Source organism: Epinephelus moara, chromosome 9 (assembly GCF_006386435.1).
Source record: "Epinephelus moara isolate mb chromosome 9, YSFRI_EMoa_1.0, whole genome shotgun sequence".
Classification (NCBI taxonomy): domain Eukaryota; kingdom Metazoa; phylum Chordata; class Actinopteri; order Perciformes; family Serranidae; genus Epinephelus; species Epinephelus moara.
Window position 1 is genome coordinate 23,399,389 of NC_065514.1, and position 24,043 is coordinate 23,423,431.

Consider the following 24,043-nt stretch of genomic DNA (forward strand, 5'->3'; position numbering starts at 1 on the left):
CACTGATTTTAGCCACTGAAGTGCTGCAAAGACAAAGGCAGGACATGATTAAGTAGATGAATAGATGGCCAGAACTGTTGGGTGTGTGTGATGGGGAAATAAATACCGAATCTGTTGGTGATGAAATGCCACGGTCTTACAGGATGTGAATCCTTGAGCACAAGCATTATTTCTTCCACTGCATTCAGCAAACAATAAAATGTGAAGCCACACAAAGAACCGGCATGCCAAGGAAAGAAATCTTTTGTTATCAGCAAACTTCAGGGACAGGATAATGCACATTGTGAGAATCTTCTACAGAACCAGAGGCCGTAGTTAAGAGAAAGTATTTTGGCAAGCTGGTACGCTAAAATTAGGCGGCTCACAGGATTTGCTAGATAGTCTGTTTCATTGTTGTGTGCAAAATACTTATAATAGTTCCTATAATGGGAAATGGTACAAACAAGCCTTGCTCTTCTTATTAAATATAGCCTTTTAATGAGAAATAGATTATTATATGAAACATTCATTTGAAATAAGCTGATATAATGATCTCAACAGAACAGCAAAAAAGTACATAGGCAAGGTATTAGGTGTAAAAATCTTCAGACAAATCCATGGATACATGTAAGCAACACTGTGGTAGCGTAATGCCATACGAGTAAATGTGCTTGTTTTATGGACCTTGCAGTGGCTGGAAACTAAATTGAAATGTACAGTATGTTTTGACAATATAAAAACAGTCATAAATTGTCATGAATCTAATTAGATACATAAGACATGGGTGCCCTGTACTTTGTGCTGATGTACTCAAATGGAGGGCTTTTTTTTTTCTTGAAGTAGTCTTTGTACTCCCTTTCAATACTGTTATATTTTATAATATTGTTACTGTAGCAGAGCGTTGTTACTGTAACAGAGTTAATATTTACAGATATATTGTACAACAGGGGACCAAAAAAAAAAATCAACCGTTACTTCAAGTCATCCTTTTGACCCTCTGTCCAGTGGTTGATTTCCCCACATGCACAAAATCTCCTTGTGTGTATATATTTGATCAACATCTATGGTCGTAAATTCTGAAGCTAATTCAGTGTCACTCTTCTGTGTAACTTCTCCAGCTCTAAATGTGTTAAAGGGATAGATAACAGGCACTTAATAATAATAATAATACTCATAATAATCATAATAATAAGGTAACAATTCATTTGGATAGTCCAATGTTAATGCTGAACAATCAAGTCCCCTGTTTACTGCATCTCCATTGACTGTAGGCTCGTGGCCATCTCAGGCTTGTTAGCTTCAGTGTGTCAAAATCAGCTCTAATCAAAACCATTAGGAGGTCCTGTTAGCATGCTAATGTTACATCAGTAATGCCATGGATGCTAATATATTTGCAAAAGTGTACCATGTTAACATTAGCATGCTAATTAGCTCAAAAGTCTTACTGGGGCATGATAAACTTCACTACCAAGGACTTTTAAGACAGCTTACTATCTGGTCTCGATACAGTACACTTCACTGATATCACCCATTCCAGATGCCCTGCCTCTCCTTGCTGCTGCTGCTTACCTCAAGGCATTGCTGCCATCCTACGCAAATTGGAAACAATAGCACTGCAGAGGTAACTGCCCGCTCACTAAATCCACCTTTACAGATGTTGAGCCATTAACCTGATAAAGGATACAGATTGATGAAAGTATTGTACCGTGAGATTAATTTGACAACAGAGCTGAGTCTGACAACCTGAGCCCCAGGCACCCTGAACTGGCCACCACAAATGGGCTAACCCATTCATTGGAAATCAGCTAATTATTTTGCAACTAAATCACCTGAAACTGATTAGATTTGTAGTGATGCATTACTGTTACTTAACTACGTTGTTATTTGTAAAGCACTTGTCAAGCGTTAAAAGTGCTTCACAGAAAGACTGACGGCAGTAAAGTAAAACATAAGGACAATCATCGCCACACAAAGCCAGACATGATTCTGTTAATACATCATGACAAGAATGCACATCTGGAGACAACTATTGAAGTTGTGATTGTGGATGCAGTCAAATCTGCAGCTGACAAAGCTATGTCCATTCAGAATCAGGAACAGGTTTTGTTTCAGGGCTGCTGGACCACTGTTTTCAAATGGTGTTGGATTGGTTGAGGAATTCCCAACCTGGTCTCCTGTTTCGTTGGTTTTCCCACCCACAACCCACAACCCACCATGGTTGTTCTCAGATACATTACATACTTCTGCTTACAGCTGACCCCACAAGACTAGTCTCATCACACTGTAAAAAAAAAAAGCAACAGTTATTTAAAAGAACATAAAATGAAACAAAAATACCAAGGCAAACTACAACTACAACAAGATACTAACAGACATAAAAAACAATAAAAAACCAAACAAATAAAACCAACACATTCTCACTCCCAATTCGTCAAATACCAGTGCTTTGTGCGTGGCCCTACTCGTCAAACTATGATGCTCTAGGTACCCCTCCTGGATCAGATTTGGATGTTCTTGGTCAATTTACGTTTGTTGCATGCATTTTAAAATAATCTTCCATTTCAAAGGCATCGTACAGTTTTTGCTTGTTAAATGTATACAGTCTCTTTTTAAAGTAAACTTACAACATAGGTATAAAATTTCATTTTAGGCTGATTTCCTTGGGTGTAGGCAACAAAAGTACGTAGTTAGGTATAGAAAAGACATTATGGTTTGGCTTAAAATAAGTTTGTAACTAATGTACATGACATATGTCACATATGTCACTTGGCATATGTTACTAGCGTAGTATGCTATACGTACTAGCACACTGCATTGTTTTTAAAATAAATTGGTTGACTATTGGTTTCACATGGGAGACAAACAGAGGTCTTCTTGGTGAAAATTTGCTTGACCCATCCATCTCCCCTCCTTACTGCCCCATGCGGACTCTCTAAGTCTAGAAAAGTTTGAAAGAAAAAAACATAATGGTTTGGCTTAAAATAAGTATGTTTGTTACGACCGTAATGTAAACTCACGTGATATACATCACTAGTGTAGTATGCTACACGTACTAGCAGACTACACTGTTATTAAAATAACTCCGCTGACTTTGGGTTTCACAAGGAAAACGAACGATGGTCTCCTGGGTGAAAGTCCAGAGTTTGCTTGACCCATCCATCACCTCTCCGGCTTACCGTGTGCAAACTTTCTTGCTCTTAATATTATGACACGTGCTTGGAGTGTCAAAAAATGTCGCTGCCCCACGCGTCTCTTACCGCTGCTAAAGGGTGCCTCAGTGTGTCGGAATCTGATGCCGAGGGCCACTGCCTAAGCGGCAGTATTTGATTAATTAGGAGTGAAACAGGGTTGGAAAAACTGGGAAAGTGTGAGTGTTTAGGTGTGTCTTCTATAAGTAGCAACTGGGCTGGCAGCTTTTACACTAGAGGAAGGTTTTTCCAGAGTTTGGCTGCTATGGCAGCAAATACTAAGTCTTCTCTTTTTGATTCAAACTCATCAATGGCTAGAACAGCTAGATTATATGACATGAGTGACCTTGCCTTTGTTGTTGGTAACAAACATGCAGGGAATGGACTGGACCTACAAAAACTCACCAGCAATAGCATATGTTTCAGCATCAGATTACCCAAATAAAGTGTGACCAACGATACATAGGTAGTGTTTCATATTTCACTTTGATGACTGAGTGTTCAACACAGTTGCAGCTCTGTCGATGTTTCTAGCAACATGCAAAACAAGGTTAAATTTCATTTCTGGAAAGAAAAAATCTTTACATGTGGTCATAAAAAGCTTACAGATTAAACACTGCCAAAAAGGTATTTTAAGCTTTAATATAACCATTTGTTTTTTTCTTATATTTTTTTTTTTCCTGTGGCACAACAGAGAAATTCAATGGCTTTACAACACGATTCTTATCCAACACAATATGCCTTCTCTTGTCATCTCCCTTTTTGCTGTGCTCTTATCTAAAAACGGAGAGAGTAAAATAAAAACATACAAATGGAACATTTCTTTTTAATGTAAGTACTTTTGTGAAACGGGGATGACCTTTATGTCTTACTGTATGTCTACCTCAGGGAAGTGTATGGCTTTAAGTTGTCTTGCAAATGTGCCTGAATGATGAATGTTTACATTTTGCTCTTGGTGCTGAAAAGCTCCACAAATCAGCAGTCACAACATGTACATTTTGCAAAGCTGTACAAAATAGCATTGATTGTTAAATCTTCAGACCACAATATTGCACTCACGCACCAGGAGGTACTGCCTTGTGAAAAACACAGCTTGAATTTCAAACACGGGAAGAAGCGCTCCAAATGCAAGATTTTGCTTAGACTGGAGTCAATCTCAAATGACACATTCAATTAACGAACAGCAATAAGCATCAAGCCAAAAGAAGGTATACGCACATTTGCACACGCGCACGCACACATACATTCACCCACATATATATGTATATATAAACAGCTGGCTTTTGTTATTTGACATGACTATCCATTACTGCCCTGCTGTGTGCCTTATGTGTCAGAACAATGACAGAGTGCCTCATAACTCACAAAGAGCAATGCAGATTCGCCGTGGGTTTGAAATGTAATAAAGAGTCTATAAGTAATGTGTTGACTACTTACTCACTAGGGCTATTTAATCCTTACAATGTATAAACATGTTTTAATATTAAACTGTCCGTTATGTCTGAAATATTTTGCACATTAGCTGAAATAAAAGGATATCTGGTCTGCCCTTGTGTTATATCATTATTCCTTTAAAAATGTTTTTTTTTTCTCTGTAAAGAATGGCAGTTTCAGATATAACCTTTGATCCCTCGGAGTAAAATCAAGGCCTCTTTTTCACCAGTTCCCTCGGAGTAAAATCAAGGCCTCTTTTTCACCAGTACGTAGATTTAATATTTCTTTTTTTTTTTTCTTTTTTTGTCTCTCTCTNCCTCTTTTTCACCAGTACGTAGATTTAATATTTCTTTTTTTTTTTCTTTTTTTGTCTCTCTCTCTTTTAAGTTCTTTTAGGGAATGACAGACATGCTGGGACACATATGATACAGTCTTTATAGTGGTTCCATTAATCTTCTTTATCTTTATCTGAAATGCTTTTCATCACTGCCTTTTTCCTTTATCTCTTTAAGAATTATGCTTACAAAGTTAATATTACATCAAAAGGCAGAAAAGGTCCAAAAAATGAAAAAGAGAAAACAAAATTAAGATTAATATCCCCTCGTAATTCATTTGTTGGGTGTTTCTCTTCGCTGTCCTTAGGTTAATGTTACTATGTTCAACAGAGTTTAGCAGTCAGGTGATCTGATTGTTTTAGTATCTCTGTGCTGTACATGTCCAAGGCATGATTTACTCGAATCATCTCGCTGTTGTTGAGCTTGAGCCTATGCTTTAGCATACAAGAGAAGAGGTCCAGCTGGGGTTTGCCAGGTGCAGATGGAGGGGCAAGGCGGTTAATCCGATCCCGAATGTCCAGCAACAAGAGCATTACAGATGAGGATGAGTAGAACTGAGTTCCTTGTGTGTACGACTGGTTAACCTGCTGCACGGCACTACGGAGCAGGTCGGCATTAAAGCGCAGGCTGTAGCCGAACACTTGGATATCAGATATTTTTATGTAGATCTGCCGCTTGTTAGGGTCTCCAAGGTCCACTGGACCCTGTCCTGTGTCATTGCGTAGGCCAGTTGGGATCTTAGCGCGGCTACGCAGGTAGATGTGCACCGTCTCGAAGAAGGTCTTCCACCGGTTGCCCAGCAGGAGAGTCCAGTTGAAGCACTGGGAGTTCTGCAGCCGTACTTTTTCCCAGCGTGGGTAACCATGTTCCCCAAAGGGCATGCTCCAGCCTTCTGAGTGGCTGCCACTGAATGGGTTGACATAGACAAAGAACATGGGGTCAATGCTGCTATTTCGCATCTGGCAGATCTTCATCGATAGACCAATTATCATGTGGAGGTAGTCCATCCGGTTTTTGTTACTCTTTAGAGTCAGGGACATGCGTTTGCGCCATCGAGGGTCAAAGAAGGTCTCTAGCCGGATCTCATTACTGATGAAAGTGGTATGAATGTACAGTCGCGAATCCATTTTCTGCAACAGGTATTTCAGTTCCAGGTCCTGAAAGTCCAGATCAGTTTCAAAGCTGATGAACTGCTCGCTGCGTTCTGAGTCTACATTCTGGGGCTCGCAGCGACCGCGGTACAACTTGTAGCCCTTGTTGCAGGAGCCACATTGGGAGATGTTGGCCAGGCTGCACATGGCACAGCTGTTGTTGCCGCCTATGACACATGGGATGGGTCGCTGGCATAGGGTAACACCCGTGTGGCAAACGCATGTCCTTTGGCTCTCCAGGAAGGTCCCCCAGAAACCGTTCTCATTGCAGTAGAGGAAGGACTGAACCCTGTTGAGCCACTGCATCACAGATCTAGAGAGACAGAAAGAAATATCAGGAAAGAAGCATTAACAATGGTTTGATGGACCCGTCATAACGGCACTATTTTTAGCCCCTTTTATGCAAATTGTGTATGCAATACATTGCTGACACCAATGGCCAGAACGAATACAAACACGTAAAAAAGTCGAAATTTCAATGAAGTGCTTTATTAAATTGTTGAAAGCAAGGTATACATGAAAACCATGTAGTCAGAATAGTCAGGGAATAGGATAATTTCTTTCCTTCAAGGGGGAGGAGTTGCGTTATTTCCCTCAGGTGGAAGGCATTACTTGCTATTCTTATCTTGTCTCTTCTTTTCCCCTCAGGCATCTTTCCCTGTCATCTTGACAGTACTGGAACTTCTTTTCTGACTGTAGGAGGTGATTTCTGAATCCTGATTTTTCAGAGAGGAGGGCTGGTCAAGGTTAGCTTGACATGTTAATGAAGCTAAGGCTTAACTATGATGGATGACATTGCATTCTCAGTAGGCCAGAAAGCCCCCAAGCTATACCCAAAATGAGCCCGGAACAAATCGCCTATAGAGGACAATGGGAGCACATTGTTTGATTCCACTAACTTTAGCTTCAAATTGAGGATGGGATAAAGTGAAGGTGTGCTATTATTGGCATGATCCCATAGTCCCACAGCTGCATTTTAGGGAATGTAAACATCAACTTGAAACGTTCTCAATACATGTCCTTTATTGCCCTACACAAACACTTTTGCAGTGCATAACATGAAGACATTCAGTGGTCATCAATCTTGGAGCCAATCGTCTATTGTTTGTCAATGATAAAGGCTCTGGCAGCAAGGGCCAATATATCAGGCTGAGCCGGTATAGCCAACAGATCTGGACTAAGACTTCCTCTTCTGTGCACCAGTCATGTAGGCTTATTTCTATAAACAGATATCTGTCATCATCAGACTATAGCCAGAGCCTTAATCCTAGATTGTATTAAGGCTAATGAGTTGTGCCTCTCCACACGGACTGTTTACTTGCCATTCAAATGTGATTCTACTCACACTGCAGAAACCAGAACACCTCCTATGCCAAAATCTTGTGCCATCACTTAAAGATTCTACATACATACGAGATAGCTGTTTATAAATATGAAGTGGTCATTTAATGGCTGGATTTCAGTTTAAGCCCCGTTTCCACCAAACACTTTGGGTATGGTACCTTTGAAACTATAAGTAACCCTTCAGACATGGTACCTAGACCCTTGGTCACATAACCCTGATGAAATTAATATATATAAACACTTGAAGATCCACTCATTACTAAAAGTGTATGTCATATAAAAACTAAAGTAATGGTCAAAGCTGCCACAGAAATCTAAGGTTGTTATAGTTACAGTCTACTAATAAAATTCTCCATGGGATGAATAGTGGTTACATGAGCCTCAGAACTCAGCCCTGAGCAGAGTGACTGTCTGCTATTGACCAATCAATGGACTGCAGTGTTCATAGATCCACCTTTTAGTACCAGATCTGTGTGCTGGGTACCCCAACAGAGGGGTGACCAAAAATGTGGACAGTACGGAACCATTCCATCAGTACCATCCACAACTTTTCACAGTGGAGATGGAAAAAAAAAGCGTACTGAACTAAGCTGTACTGTACTGCTTGGTGGAAACGGGGCTTTAGTGCAATCTATAAATTGCTGTGCTTTTGATTTTAGTCACTGCTCGTAATGGACATTTCAATATTATCATCCAGCTGTTCATATACTCCTCAAAAATCCATAATTTTTCTCTTCATTGATTCCATTTTCATCTATTGTCCCCACACACATCCAAATACTTGAAATTGTTCAAGGAAGGTAGTGGTGTGTATGCTGTGAGACGACTGACTCTAAATTATGCACTCTTTAAGATGTTAAGCTTATAAATACTTACAATAGACAAAAAGCTTATTGAGCGTCAGAAATGTAGAACAACAAATCGTCAGCATATAATTGGAGTTTGTGCTTCTGGATGGACATTACATGAATGGAAATCACAAGTACGTTGACGGCGCACATTAATAGGAGAAAGGAAAGGGGTTAACTCTATCTGAGATAAAACAGGGTAAAATAAAGAACTGAAGCCACAGAGCTATTGAAGAGTGCTGGTGGGCAGAGAGTAATTATGTTAATAATAATAATACATTTAGGAGCAAAGCTAAACCTAAACATTGACTACAAGAAATATGCTCTGAGTACTTGATGTTAATATATGTATTTCTAATATCAATGTTTTCATAAAGGCCTTTTGATTTCAGAGAAATAACGCAAAGATGCACCATGTGGGTGGTTAAGCCAATATCTTATAATCAGCATTCAGAAAGCGGACTTGTCTGTACAATTCTAGGTCTCAAGGGTTTAACAGATTGAGGAGACATTTGCATGATACATAATTGGAGCAGCCATAAGCATCTAATTAATGAAGTTTTGTAAAACTCTTATATAGTTTATATATGGAACTCCTATTAATATTTGGAACATCTAAAAGTGATGAATCCTTGATGGATCTGGAAGGATATAACTTCATATAAAAGGATTTAAAGGTGTTATTTTCCTCCTAGAGATTAAGTGCAATCTGGATGCAGCCGTTTCCTTAACTTAGCATCGTTGAATCTTGCCAACTTACTCCCTAGAAAAATTTAATGTTTTGCATAAGTCACAAGGTTAGTTGTCTCCGTAGACAAAAGTAGATTCAGTGCATTCAGTCTGGAGTGGATGTATTCTCTTTAAATTGACACTGGTGAGGGAGAAACTGAATAGCAATGATTTAATATTAATATTTTGGGCATGAATTTGGTTTTATCTTCTCTGGGCAGTTTGTGCAAGTGTTGTGTAAGATAACACGTCTCAACAATATGTGCTTTGAGCATCCTATGACATGTGTATGGTCGATATGGCTCTTAATCTGCTCAGCATGTATTTTATTTGACAGAGTGCCATGCCTTTGTTGTATACTTTGTCTTTTGTTTGGCATGTTATTTGTTTGCAACATGATATGACAGCATGAGATGCAGTCTGAAAGCTTATGTGTCACGCCAAGCACTTGAGAGTTGGCATCCCTTTAACATGAGCTATGGCTTTCTTTTTATTATTTCCACTTCTATTTTCCTGACCTGTGCATTTTTTTTATATATCTTCTTGTAATATTGCCATGAATTCATGTACTTTCCAACACTGCAACCCAGTTGATCCCGTCTCTGACTGATTTCCCTGTTTGTTTGTTCTATTTCAGGCTTGGTATGTCCCTTGTATGGAGCAACTTTTGCTTGAGCTTGTTTGCATCTGTGAACTAGTGTGCTGATGTCTGCTTTTGCCCCTTTCCCTAGAGATGAGAGGTCTTAATCTCCTGGTGCAGGCGCTGTATTTGTGATTTTTATATCACTTTCCATTGCCTCTCTGTAGTATTGCAGCTTGGCCCGGAGTGTCTTTAGAGAGATGAGTATATCATGTTAGTTCCCTCCAGCTTGTGTTTGCTGTCCGTTCCAGTATGAATACAAAATGAGCTACCATGCAGAGATGTGCCAGGACAGTGATTTTACCATATCTTTGTGAAACATTCTGATGGCAACATTGCCAAGAAATTCTCACACCATCAATATGGGGTTATCATACTATTTTCGGAGGGGTACAATGAACACACCACAGTGCCCCGTCTTCTTTCACAGTCTCATTTTGATTAGCCCTAGGAGGCATAGCAGTCACAGCGGGGCCGGCTAGCCGAGCTCCACGTCTGTCTATCTCTGAGCTCTAGTTACTCTGGCCATTACTTGCTGTTGACATTAGCAACTTCCTGATTTGTGGGTGCTGAGTCGTAACATTCAGTGAGAGGAGTGAGCATGCATTTTATGTGACTGACACAAAGGAAACTCGCTGCTGCAAAATTGTGCAAATTCTGTTCTTCTTCACAGGTGAGCTTCACCTGTGCCTGATGTTGGCAAAAATTCCTCTTTCACAACTAATTACACCAAAAAGAAATTGGAGCATGTATAAAAACACAAATGAGGGCGCTGTACATAGACGATATGCTGCATTTAACCCTTCGAAACCTGAACGAAACATGGCAAGAAGGCAATGAGCAACAGAAAATGAAATTACCCAAAAAAATAGCAAGAAATTAGTAAAACGAGAAAGACAGAAAAAAGAAAGACAAAGTTAAAAACAAACAAACAAGGAAATGACCTGGAATCAGGGGCGTAAATATAGACAGTGCAGGCAGAGTGGTTGCACTGGGGCCCATGAGGTGGGGGGCGCATAGAGAGAGCTGGCCCTCCATCAATGTGTTGGGTGGAGAATGGGCCCTTATGAGTAACTGCCAACTTAAAAATATTCCTGTGTTCAAAGAAAAGCTCTCATTAAAATAAAACCCATCTGTATCTTTTTTTTTTTAAATTATCAGTAGCATCTATGACAAAACTATATGCTATAACTATTAAAATTGTTAAATGAAATTAATAGTTTTTATTTTATTTGGTATTTTTTGTCATATACAGATATGCAATGATGGTTGTTGGGTAATATATATGTTGATGTTATCCGGTATCAAGTCTCTGATCATGTGATGAGACAATATGTGCATGACAGCGTGCACAAGGGCCCATCATAATAGCGTGCACTGGGGCCCGTCGCAACAACCTCACGCCACTGCCTGGAATGAGTACTTAATAATTATAATAACTCTGTAACATGATAAAAAATCATATTAATTATAATCATAGATAATTATATTAAATGTATACTATATATATATATATATTATATTAAATATTTATTAATATTAATTATTGTGAATAAAGTTTTTCCATAGATTTAAAAAAAAAAATTCATAGTTTTAATTTCTGAAAAAAAAAAAAAAAAAAAAATCTTATTATTATTATTTTTTTTTAAAGGTTTAAATACCTGTAAAAGGCGTCTAAAAACATCAGAAGAAAAGTGATGTCACTTCAGGTTTCAAAGGGTTAAAGTCATTTCTGGTCAACTGTCTTAAACTTCTGGCAACAACCTTGGTTTTGTCTGATGGCATTTTAAGTGCATTGCATCAAAATTATACACAACAAATAAAGCAATACACCCATCATACAATCATGGTGGCAAGTCATTTTTCTGTATCTCAGCTCTAATTGTTGTATAGGAAAGATCAATGATTATGATAATCCCATTTACTGATAACAGCAAATCCCTGCTACTAAGCAACAAATCTTTGGAGGAATTTAAGTACGTGTATATTGTGAAAATAAAACTTTGAGCTGCAGCACTTTGAAAGCCAATGCATATATATATATATATATATATATATATATATATATATATATATATATATATATATATATATTGTACAGGAAATTTGGTTTTTATATCAAATTTAAATTGCATGTTTATTTTGCAATAGTGGCATTTGAGAAAACTACAAATGATTTCCTATTCAACCAATGGATGAGAAACACTGGATGTCTGTAATTCAGAGTACTGTAGAACACACAACACCATCAAACACATTTTTTCTTCATTTGTTTTAAAAATATAAACCCACATTGGAAATGGCATACGAAGGAGATTGGTTTCACAGGTGCCTCAGATATAAAACTATTCCCATTATCTTTTTATTGGCTATTCATTATTGCATTGGACACAGGCACACTCGTAATGATCCCTGTTTTGAATTTATTTGCAATAACTGTTGAAATATCCAGTCTGAAATACTGAACTGAAATATGTTCCATCATATAACTGCCTCCTTCAATGAACTATTTGAGTGCATCATGCAGCTAGTTTTATTTTTGCCTTATTTGTTTCCATCTAAAGCAATAGCTTGCCTTAGATTCGCCATAGGAAATTAAATGAAAATACATTGGAATGGACGCTGTTTGTTTTCATGAATTTCGAGCACAGTTTTTGTTTGTAATGGGGCTTCAAACAGCCTTGGCATTCAGATGACATACACTATAGCTGCCTCCTACGTTGGAGCAAGGAAGAGAAAAGAGAGAAAGAGAAAATCGGAGCAGGATAATGGAATCTGATCAAAGAAAAGCGACAAAGAAAGAAAGCATACAAATTTGAAAAATAATATAAATCATAGCATGAGAATATGGAGATCCCTCAAAGGTCACGGTGGGAATTTTATTTTGGAAATTCTTCTGTATTATCTTGCATTAAGTTTTGTGTTCTCTTGCAATATTTTGTGTTATCTTGCAGTACATTTTGCATCCCCACTTATCCGTAGAGGAAAGCTGAGCTGCATTTTGTAGTGTGATGGCAGCTGTAGCCACGGCTGTGCTTTAGTTGTTATGACTATGGCTGTGACAGGTTTTAATGGGTGTAACACTAATGCAGGGGTTATATGTGTGCAGTGAATTGAAATGGCTGTGCTGCTTGAGCTTTGAAGCTTCTGTATTCCTGAACTCCTGTGATGTATAACACATCTGTCATATCTGATACAAGCACCGCGGGTCCCAATCCCGTGTGGCTTAACTACGCTTTCTTTGCAAAAGTTAATAGGAGCAGTAAAGAGTAGTCATGTGAAATAGCACCGCAAATGCAGCCATAGTCCGAGCAATAATAATTTTCACAGCCACGGCTTCGGCGGCCACAGCTGCAGCTGTGTACTGTACACTGTCAGAGCTCGGCCTTTTGAAAGGAGTAATGAGCAGTAAATGCATAATGTAAAGTGTCACATCATCTCTCCTTTCTGTCGTATCAGCAGAGTGTTTCCGTAACTGGCGGTATATCATAACGGGACTGGACCAACACTTTAAATGGATGGATCGAGGGGGAATGTGAGGGAATGCAAAAGCAGTTCAGATAATATTCCAAACATGACCTTCCGAGAGCTTCGTATAAGAGACAGCAACACCCTTGATGATTTCATGTGACAGTTTATACGCAGTATAAAACTAAACACAAACATTTGGTTGGAATATGTTTCAGCGAAATCTTAAAAAGCAGCGTCACGTCAGAATCAATAAGAAATTAGGGCAAAGTAATTCATCACATGGAAGGTAGGCTCATATTTGTAAATATGCTTGACTTGACATGAATAATTAAAGCCAATGCAAAGCCTGGATGCAAATGATTTGGCTGGGAGTGAAGCTACTTCATATCTGTCACTATTAATCATTTATACCAAAGACAAACTGCTATGTTTATTCTACTTGAAGCGAGCTGCTATACTCATTACAGGAAATGCAATAGCAAATCCAATATAGTTCAGCTATAAAGTTTCCCCACCGTTATTGCAGTGAGTGTTCACAACACCAGTTTACAGTGCTTGTAATGAATGGGTGCCTTGTGGTGAGGTGCACCTCGAAAATTATAAGGTGGTGATATGCAACTGTAATTACGCCCAGACTATATGTTTCATTAGCTAATGTAAATATGTTTATCGTATGACCTTTCGCAATATTCACGAGTGGAAGGGCAGCGTGATTTAAAACTTAAAATCTTTTTTGGATAAGTAAAACTAGATAACATAAGTTTACATCATCATAATTGCAATTAGTAATAAGTAACTTCCCCTTCCCCTACTTTGCATCCATAATTTAATTAAACAAAGAGCGACGGACTGGCTTAATATGAGTGCTTTAAGGCTGCATGTAAGAATTATGAAATAAAATGAAACTAAAGAGGAGCCGGTTCATTCATCACTCTGCTGTTTCTGTAGTGTCAGTCAATACAGGAGAATGCATACTGCGGTGTGCTTTCTCCACTCTATCGGTACCTCTATTTTTAACTTAGCTATGAATACACACTTACTCACACTCACAATTATGCCCGCACTAACAGTGTATGCATGATAAACATGCTTTATTAAGTAGCTTGTGGGTCACTCATGTGAAATACATTATACTGAAAAAAAAAATTACTTGTGAGTCAAAGCTCACCTCCCTGACTGAACTAGCTTTCTTAGCTGGGTTGCCAAGGCAACAAAGCATCACAAAAGCTTTTCTTTCTCTCTGTTGCTCTTATTTTTTATACCTTCTCAGCACATTGCAAAAGACTGTGCGAGCCATGTGCAGTGCCATGGTACAGCCACGGCCTCCCTAGAAAGTATCAACCCTCTTTATTTTGCATGTCATAAATGCAGTCCAAATACTGATAGTACAGTTTTCTTGGAAGTGTTAAAATATATTGGGGGAGATTTCACCTACCAGTGGCACTCCATCATCTCTCTTATCTTGGCTACCTTGAATCACTGGTGATTTAATATGACAAAGTCCCCTGTAGGATCCATATATTTCTCCTTCCTTCCCTAAAAGATGCACCGCACTATCATTGAGTTTTCACATAGCCTTTGAAGATAGCGTGATTCTGAATGACTCCTGAAGTCTATGCGTGCAAGATATTAGAGTCCTGAGGAGCCACTGTGTTTCCCACTTGTTGATCTGACAGTTAAGTAGTGTCAAAAACTGGTGGTGCCAGTGGGGCACTCTTTGATCCAAGCGACCACTGCGGTTCCCACATGCATAGCTGGGGGAAATTCTCCCAGATGAGGCCCCTGGATGGTGTTAAAACCACTGGAGAAGTAAAAGAACATGATTCCTTCAGTGCCTGGCCAAGTATGCACAGAGTAGCAGGTGGCTGACAGCATCATCCTCCCCATTGTGGGCCTGATGTATGAACTAGAGGGGCTCTAAATGGTCTCTCACAAGAGATCTGGCCTGCTGTCATTTAGAACCCTGGTGTGCCCATTCTTGGCCACTGGGCCCAGGCGGGATGTTTTTCACATCATCATCAGCACCCTCTGTAGCCTCACTGACAGGTTGAGGATGTGCTGGAAGGCCTCCCTGAGGTGGTTGGCACACACCTTGAAATCACTTGGGCTGATGGTTTATGGGCCTTCAGCTTTGCCTCAATTCCCTCATCCTCTGATCAGCTGTTATAGGCTGCCCAGAGGAGAGGTGAGGGTTGGAGTCCCTGTCGGTGATGGGGACACTTTTCGTGAAACAGGGACAAAGGCTGAGAAGCCTAATGGGACTATACTGACAATACACATGCAGAGGGCAAACCAACAGATATATAAAAACAAAGATTTTATCTTAAGGTCTGATCCCATGTCTTACTTTTACCCCTACCTCTCATTTTCAAGTGCCCCTTTCCCCCTTGAAACACAGTTACATGAGGTAGTGGTTGAAGTCTTCCCCTATGAAATGCGGCAACCCTTCAAGACCCTGATACAGCATCAGTGGTCGTCAATGGCGTTTATTTTCAGGTGCAGCTATTGCAACAACAGTCAGTGTTGGGCAGTAGCATCACCACAAGTAGCGACGTTACTAATTTAACATTTCCCAGTAACATGGTGGCAACATCACTACTTTCTAAATCAAGTAGCTTTTCAGTAGCGAAGTTGATTAATTGACTGAGTTGTGCGAAATGTGTCCACAAAAGTTACAAGCTATTTTTCCCAGGAAAACCTCTGAAGTGCAGCTGAGACAAGGGAAACACTTCTGTATGACATCACATGCTAATCCTCCAGTTTATTCTGCCTGCTGCTTTCACTATTAGCCATTTGAATTACTGTCATAGCCAGATACTGTACTACAGGGGCCAAGACAGAGAACTGCATTAAGATCAGCTGAACTTTTTTTGCCTGCCTATTTGTTTGGTTGACAGTTTTTCTTATCGCTAAGAAAATGCTGATTTGACATAGAGTAAATAAAAGTAGCTTTGCAAGTAGCAAGTAGCTTAGCTTGCTACATGTCTCCTATCATGGAGATTCCCATAGGATTTAATGGGTTTCTGGTTGTCTCGTCTCCGTACACATACGTGAGTTAAAATGAGGCATTACCCCTCCATTTGGGGTATTCATGTTTTCAGGTAGGATGTCTTGATTCTCATTGGGATAGAGGGTTAAGGTGAAGTGTTAGGGGGCGATCACACAGAAATGAGACGCTAGAGACGCGGACGCTTCAAAGACGCTTGAAACACTGGAAGTGCCTATTCAATGTGTGCTAGCTACTGGCGTCTGACGCTCAAAAAGTTGAAAATATTTTAACTTTTCAGCGTCTACATGCGTCTATAAACGCGTGTCTAAAAAGATGCCAGAAAAACTCCCGTCTAAAAAGACGCTTGAACGCTGGTCAGATGCGCGGTGACATAGGAAAACAATGGTTTTACTTGCGTCGCGTTTCTGGCGTTTCACCTCGGTGTGATCGCTCCTTTAAAGTACATGGCAATCACTGGCAAGATGGCTGCACAAGCAAAAAAAAAGAAATCCACAAATGTATTACTGTTGTTAATAAAGATTTAAAAGTTACAATAACTATCAGACTATCTTAGTTAAATATTATTTCAATACATTATGGTCCCTTTCTTTATAACAAGCCTAACAAAATAAATAGCTAGTATGCCAATACTATCAATTGATAGGGTGAAACTCCAGTTATGAGGGAATTGTGATCCTCCTGACAGCCACAAAAGGATGCCTATAGCACAGCAGAAGTCAGCATATTCACAATGTCCGAGAACAATTGTCACATTTGTTCATGTAAATGCCAGCATCAGTGACTACTGATGGCGTATCACAGGGGTGAAAATAAGCTGGTACGGTCCAGTACTGCGCACTACTAAAAGATTCAGTGGCGGTACGCAGTACCAGGAAGAGGAGAGAGCGGCTGCCTGCTAAAGCCCACATTCAGAACCAGTCACGGTCACACTTTAGGCCAGAAAATAGATCTGCTAGCAATATATACAGTTTTAAACACCACTTTGTCTGTTTATTAATTGCTTAACTCATTCCAAATTGCTTCTGAAACGTCTGTGTTCCTTGCGAAGCTTTGTCCGGACTCTGGACATCTCCCTCTCTCCCAGCCCCTCCCCTGGGAGAGAGTCTGGTGGTCTCCTATGAGCCCAGCCTTTGAGACGTGCAACACTCCGTTAAATGTCATTCAGTTCATCAAAAAATATCCCAATTAAAATCAGTAGCATAATAAGCAGATATGCTCCATGTTATTTTGTTTAATTTCAACAACACAGAGACCAGCTTGAACAAGCTGCGTGTGAGCTAACGATCAGGGATTTCACTCTCAGCAGTACGTGACTGCGCATGCGTGTCTACTTCTGAAACACAGTGGTTGGGGTGCGTTTGATTTATTGTACTGGGACATTTGATTTTTCCACAACTGGACAACGGATGTCAAAAAACGCCCTTTGCACCGGGACAGGACAAACAATAAACGAAACCAACGAAATTCCACACATTCTTGTGGTCGGCTCAAACGCTGTCAGCGTGATTTAAATAGTAAATATTTCAATAGTTCATTGAGTTTATTGCGGATGTTGATCAATGTTTTTTACAAAGAAAAATAGGTAAAGAGGAAAAGAGAAAAAGAAAAAAAAAAACTACTTTCACCGCTGACGTATCATGGTCTTTCTTGAAAGGTAGTCCCTTTTTGTAGTTTTAAGATTTCAACCACTACCCCCTTGTAACACTGTTCCAAGCGGCAAGGGGGCACAAAACTAGGGGTAGGGGTGAAAAGAAAAAGTCTTATAATACAGTTAAATATGAATAAAGCAATTGCTTTCATTAGACATCCACATAAGACAAAACAGGGAGTTGAGATTTAGGATGAAATACAACAAAATATTTGCAGTACAACAGTTCATACCGACATGAAAACACAACAGTATAGCATGGTTTAGAGCCCCTGTGTGAGCTATAGCCCACTTACAACCCACTCACACATGTATGCAAAGCGCACACACATGCACACAGAGGTAATGAAAACAAATAAGTCCTCCATCTGATGCAAAGCTGTCTCGTACAAGTAAGCAAATAAACACGCCGCTCTTATTTCCAGTGCCATCAGGCACTCTTGATGCGTACTCCATGGAAGAGGAAGCGCATACTGCGGCTCTTTGATAACACTTCAGAACAAACCTTTGCCAACTCTCGCACACAAATGTGGGTGTGCTCCTTTTCTGTCACTGACAGTTGACAACTGCTCATTTTCAGACCACTTAAATGAATATTTTACGGATTCTGTTTCCATTTATATGGTGACATCCCCTACACAGAACAGTTTTGGGGGTGTTTCATGTGGCACCTGGGAACTTTGCATATTTTGCATAGTGTTTTCTATTATTTGCTACAGCGGATGGGGAAATTCCAGGCATTTCAGGCAGTGCTGACACCACGGCACATCCATAGCAAGGCTCTTAAGCTGAAACTGCAGTAGGTGGTGACAGATGTGTGCAATGACCTATCAAGAAAACTCCCACAGCTACATTTTCTTTTCAGACTGCAATGTGAAATACAAGAGTGAGCAAGAGTGCTTTGGGCATGTGCAAGCCTCAGCACTAAGTTGGCTTGATGGACAGAAACAACAGAGCCATAAGTTGGAATATATAATGGATGACATCCTTACTGTGCATGCTTCAAGAAGCAACAATCAAAATAAAACCTCTACATCATCTCAGAGGAGAGTGAAAGATGTCACCCCTCTGTGGGATACATTTTCACATCTGCTTTTCTTGCACTTGGAAAAGCAAATATCCAAAAATATCAACGCCAAAGACAGCGTCTTTGCTTTATCTTGCTGAGCAAACCCACATCTAATTTCCTCTCACGATGTGGAGGTCACATTTCTACCCACCTCTCCCTAGGCATCTGGTGGTTGGGGTTGTGGTGACAACGGATGCTGAGGCCAAAGAGCTTGCGGGCGGTGCGCTGGATCTTGAGTCGCTGGATCTCCAGGGAACTCTGAAGTAGCCTGTAGCGGGCCTGAAGGTCCCAGTCACTGCCCCACAGGAGATGCACACTGCTGATGGGCAGGAAGTGAGTGGAGGGCAGCCTTTTCAGGAAGGACTTGAACTCGTCTGGATGACAGAGAGGGATGGAGTGAGAGCGGGGTGGAGAGAGAATGTGGTGGTGTGACAGAAAAAGTTAAAGAATAGGTAGAATTATTTCACTAACCTGAATGTAATGAATTAATTTCACTTAACACATATTTTTTTATTCTACTTCCAAGTCAGAATAGTCAGAGTAGAAGATCAGAAGTAAAGAAGGGTGTTTTTTTTTTAATTATTCTCTTTTTTTATACCCAGGAAAGCAGCAGGTAGATTACATTTATGCCACCTTTGCAAATCTAAAAGTTTGTGGCATTTGTTTATCTGTGCTGAAGTAGTAAAATAAGAAAAATATGTATACAAACAATCTTATCTGTGAACCAACCAGTGTGCTTTCATTCAAATGATAAGAAAGCAAATAATATTGGGGAATGGGTTTGCTTTACAAAACACTTATTTGTTCAACACTGATCTAGCTAAGCATCCTGGGTAGCATTACAAACAAAGCAACGGCAAGCAACAGACTGTTTACAGGACTCACACTGATGAGAGACAAAACCCTTGGATGTGTTGGAATTCTTTGGTAATTTAGGCTTTTATTTGTCTGTAAGTCGTCCATCTAATATGAGTTTAATAAAGAGCAACGCAACTGTACTACTATATTTTAAATGTAGTACTGTAGTTAAGGATTTAGTTAAGGAAAACTAAAATTCCTTTTATTTTGTCAGAATTAACCTTTATTAAAGAAGTATTTCACTGCTAGAAATATGTGGTGTGATAAAACGCCCAGGCTGTTGAAGACAGTAGAAAGACGCAAATACTTTTGAAATTGGTGCTACATGACCAGAGGAAAAAAATTAAAGGGCTATGGCATTCACGTTTGCTCAAGAGGTAGCAAACCCACATCTACCAGAATGCACTGCACCACAACGGATCAATAGATGCTCCTACTGGTGGGTGATGTAAAGTGAGCTTGCCTGTATTGACACAGGAAACAATATGGTGGCTGCCTGGTAACAAACGGTTTTGAATTAGTTTGGGCTAAAATATGTTTCTGGCAACATTTGAGGTGAGAAATAGGCAACACAGTAACTGAGTTCTTACCAGCTTTTTCAGCCTCCATTTTTACAATACAGGGAATAGTATGGCTCCCACCTACTGTTCACAAATTCTCATATTACAGCTGAACAGTGCACTAAAATATGTCTCTGAAAACATTTGAGGCCAGAAATAGGCAATGCAGTAACAGCGTTGATATCATTTTTTTCAGCCTTCATTTGCACAACACAGGAAACAGTATGATGCCCACTTCCTGTACAGAAAATCTTTCATTACAGCAAAACAGTGCACTAAAATATGTTTCTGGAAACATTTTTAGGTGACAAATAGGCAACACAGTAACAGAATATTGGTTTATATTTTATCAGCAATGCTTAGTCCTGTCGGCCTTCATTTTAACAATACAGGAAACAGTATAGCACCCACTTCCTGTTCACAAATTTTCATATTACAGGCAAACAGTGCACTAAAATATGTTTCTTGAAACATTTTTAGGCGACAAATAGGCAAAACAGTAACAGAATCTTGCTTCATATTTTGTCAGCACTGCTTAGTTTTACCCTGTGATCACAGTTCCTTCAGCCTTCATTTCGACAACACAGGAAACAGTATGGCGTGCATTTCCTGTTCACAAAATCTTGTAGTACAGCTAAACAGTGCACTAAAATATGTTTCTGGGAACAATTTTAAGGGGGGAAATAGGCAATACAGAACAGAATCTTGGTTTATATTTTATCAGCACTGTTTAGTTTTACCCATTGATCACAGTTCCTTCAGCCTTCATTTTAATAACACAGAAACAGTATGGCGCCCACTTCCTGTTCACAAAATCTAGTATTATGGCTAACCAGTGAACTGTTACAAAGCACAAAAGTAAAATTAGGTAAAAGTTATCAGTGTTGTCCGAATAAATGTTTCAGTTTATACTGTGAGGACATAAAACTCTTGCCATGATAGTTTAATAAGTCCTCTTGACCAATTCATCAAAAATTGAATTTTTTACCTGTGGTACACTGTGAAAGGGATAATTTTGAAGATACTATGGCAATGTAAGGAAACATACAGAAGATTGTCAGTTATAATTTTCTACTGTGGAAATGGTGAGTGAACACCAATCTTCTTATTTTGTGGATGCATTCCTTTTTCTGTTGCAAGGGTTTGCAAAGAATTGAAACCCTTGGTGAAGTAAACACCCTCTTACTCTATGCTCCCACACACACTTAGTGAAGAACACTGCCCCCAACAAATTTGTTCCCAACAGTGTTGATGATTGCACTTATGCCTCTTACTGCTTCTGATAATTCTTGCTTGTCTCCTCCCCAGACAACCCGTGAGCCCAGCTCTCTGACCCTCGTTTTCAACACTTGCTTCAATTTTTAGCAACAATAGATACAAGGATGTTAGTAAGACTCCAGCAGCAAATACACAACATCAGGGAATATTATATTTGGTGCGCTAATTAAGAAAATTTTGAGTCAAATGACTCAGAGTAGCTCATTATCTCTGAAGATAAATTTAAGCACATCATTATAAATAATACAGTGAACAATTTAATGCCCAAAATTTTCTCCTAAGCAATGTCAGCAATCAAGATGAAGACGATGCAAAAGCAGTTTAACACAGAGATAACCACCTCTACTAGGGTTCACATTTATTTCTTTATAATGTCATAGTTTAGATGATGCAAAGTAACACACTATCTAATACACTTAATGTATTAAACCCTGGTGCTACACAATATTTGTTGTGGATAAAGCAGCCCAGTCGCTGGAAGGAAATGACACGACTCGCCACCACAGAGCTGTAGGCTACATACGAGTCTTAAAATGTCGTCTTGTTGTTATTGGGAGCCAGAATAGAAGGAGTCACGGCTCAAAACTTAAGTTTTATCACAAACCAGCTGCGACTGCCCCTCAACAACAACAAACAACTATGGATAAACGCGAAAAGATCAAAAGACTGGACGGAGGCGATCATCAAAAATGCTCATATGTGCAGCGCGCACTTCAGTATTTCCTCTCATAGGGATGAATATGAATTATTTGTATTACATGTTATCATGTCCACCTGATCAGAAATTGGGGAGGTACTAAGAGGAATACTGGATTTCTCCATAATGCTAAGAGCGCGGTGTTCTGGATAACCGAACGGAACATTCCAACAGCGCTCTGGATTTAAGAATGGTCCAGTTTGTGCCAGAGTGCACTGTGTCATCAGGAGATGGAGAGAATGGTGGGTGGTGTGATACCTAGGAGAGGTGGCTGTTAAGCTGCAGACCAATGCAGATCACTGTTTGAGAGCAATAACAAAACTGGTTGTTTTTTAGCAAAGACATTGGGGGATTTCCAGCCATGACTGTGCCACCAAAATGCAGTGTTTTGTAGGGAGACACTGGCAGCGTTTCCAGCGACAACTGTACCCCTGAAACCAGGTGATTTTTAGCTAGACATCGGCAGCATTTCTAGAGGGGATTGTGCAACCACAAGTCAGTGTTATAGCAAGACATTGGCTGCAGATCCAGCCATTGTGCCACTAATTTTGAGTGTTTTTTGGACACTGCCATCTAGCAGTTGGAGTGTGAACTACATCCGGTTGATGAAAACAGAAGTGTTTGCTTGGCAAAGCATGCAGATTTTGGCTGCTAAACTCGGCATATTGTCCAAATTTGAGGTAAGTTGTGCTAAGATGAAAATACATACCAGCTTATTGGTTGCTTCTACTGCTGATATATCAAAACAGACTACATGTGAGGAAAACTGTCGAAGTTATTTGCAGATTTCAGTTTGTCACGTTTTCGCTTCATTTGGCAGTAATGGCTGCAAATGAATAATATTGTTTTTAGGTGCAATATCGCAGAAATTTGAATTCCTGTGCATATACAGTACTTCAAATGCTTTGAAGTATACTTATATACTTTAAATGCTTTGAAGTATATAAGTATAAGTATCCTTATATGATTGTAAATCTGACGTTTGGTTTATTGAGTGCATTTTAATCAACACCTTTCTGTGCTGATTAGCATGCTCCATTGCTGAAGATCATCCCATATCATAGAAGACAAGCATCTTCACATGGATGCAGTGAAACACAGGTGAGACAATTCACAACCGTGAGTGGCTGTAAACAGGAAACAACACCGCTGCCACACAAAAAAAGAAACCAAAGGTGTTGTGTTAGAAATATATGCAGAAACAGAAATATAGACTATGTTCAACTGTATGTGTGGAGTAAGTGTGCAACATTGAATTGTGTGCAAAACAGAACAAAAATAGCATGCTGAGATATAAGTGCAATTTCTGCCCTTTATTTTTAGGCAGAACTAAATGGATGCATCAGCTTTCTACTGGAAGCGACCTGGTGGACTGCAAACCAGGGTGTCTGTTTTCCTCTTGCAAACAAGGGGATAACAGACATTGGGACTGTGCAGCAAAGTGATTTTGCAGTATTGAGCTGTATTTGAAATACTGTGATGATGGAAGAGCAATGATTGTACAGAAACATAGGTTGTAATTCAATTTCAAAGCCCTGTTTCAGCAATAGTAGCATCAATGAAATAATCTACATACCTGAGACTGGAAAATTTGTTTAATTACTATTACTAGTCCATACCCATTGGTAGCTTTGTCACCTTCTCCCTATGCCAATCCTCAATGCCTATGTGCAGTTTCACATAGATTGACCACGCCAGTGAGTAGAAAAACATGGGACAGACAGAATGACTGACTGACAGAATGACACACTGACAGTTTCCGTGATTATGTACAGCATACCATACCATGACTTAGTCATGCCAA

General features: G+C 39.5%; 1 protein-coding gene across 3 annotated transcripts in view; it reads right to left on the reverse strand.

Annotated features, from left to right (window-relative positions):
* Nucleotides 1-4,923: 4,923 nt before the first annotated feature.
* The window catches only part of brinp1 (bone morphogenetic protein/retinoic acid inducible neural-specific 1), a 252,612-nt gene continuing 233,492 nt past the window's right edge, over nt 4,924-24,043 (reverse strand). For all 3 annotated transcript variants that reach the window (XM_050052795.1, XM_050052794.1, XM_050052796.1), the window contains 2 exons: nt 18,998-19,220; nt 4,924-6,400 (listed from right to left, as the gene is read on the reverse strand). In XM_050052795.1, coding sequence (XP_049908752.1) covers nt 5,260-6,400; nt 18,998-19,220 — 1,364 coding nt within the window. In that variant the 3' untranslated portion in view covers nt 4,924-5,259. The remainder of the gene's footprint in view (nt 6,401-18,997; nt 19,221-24,043) is intronic.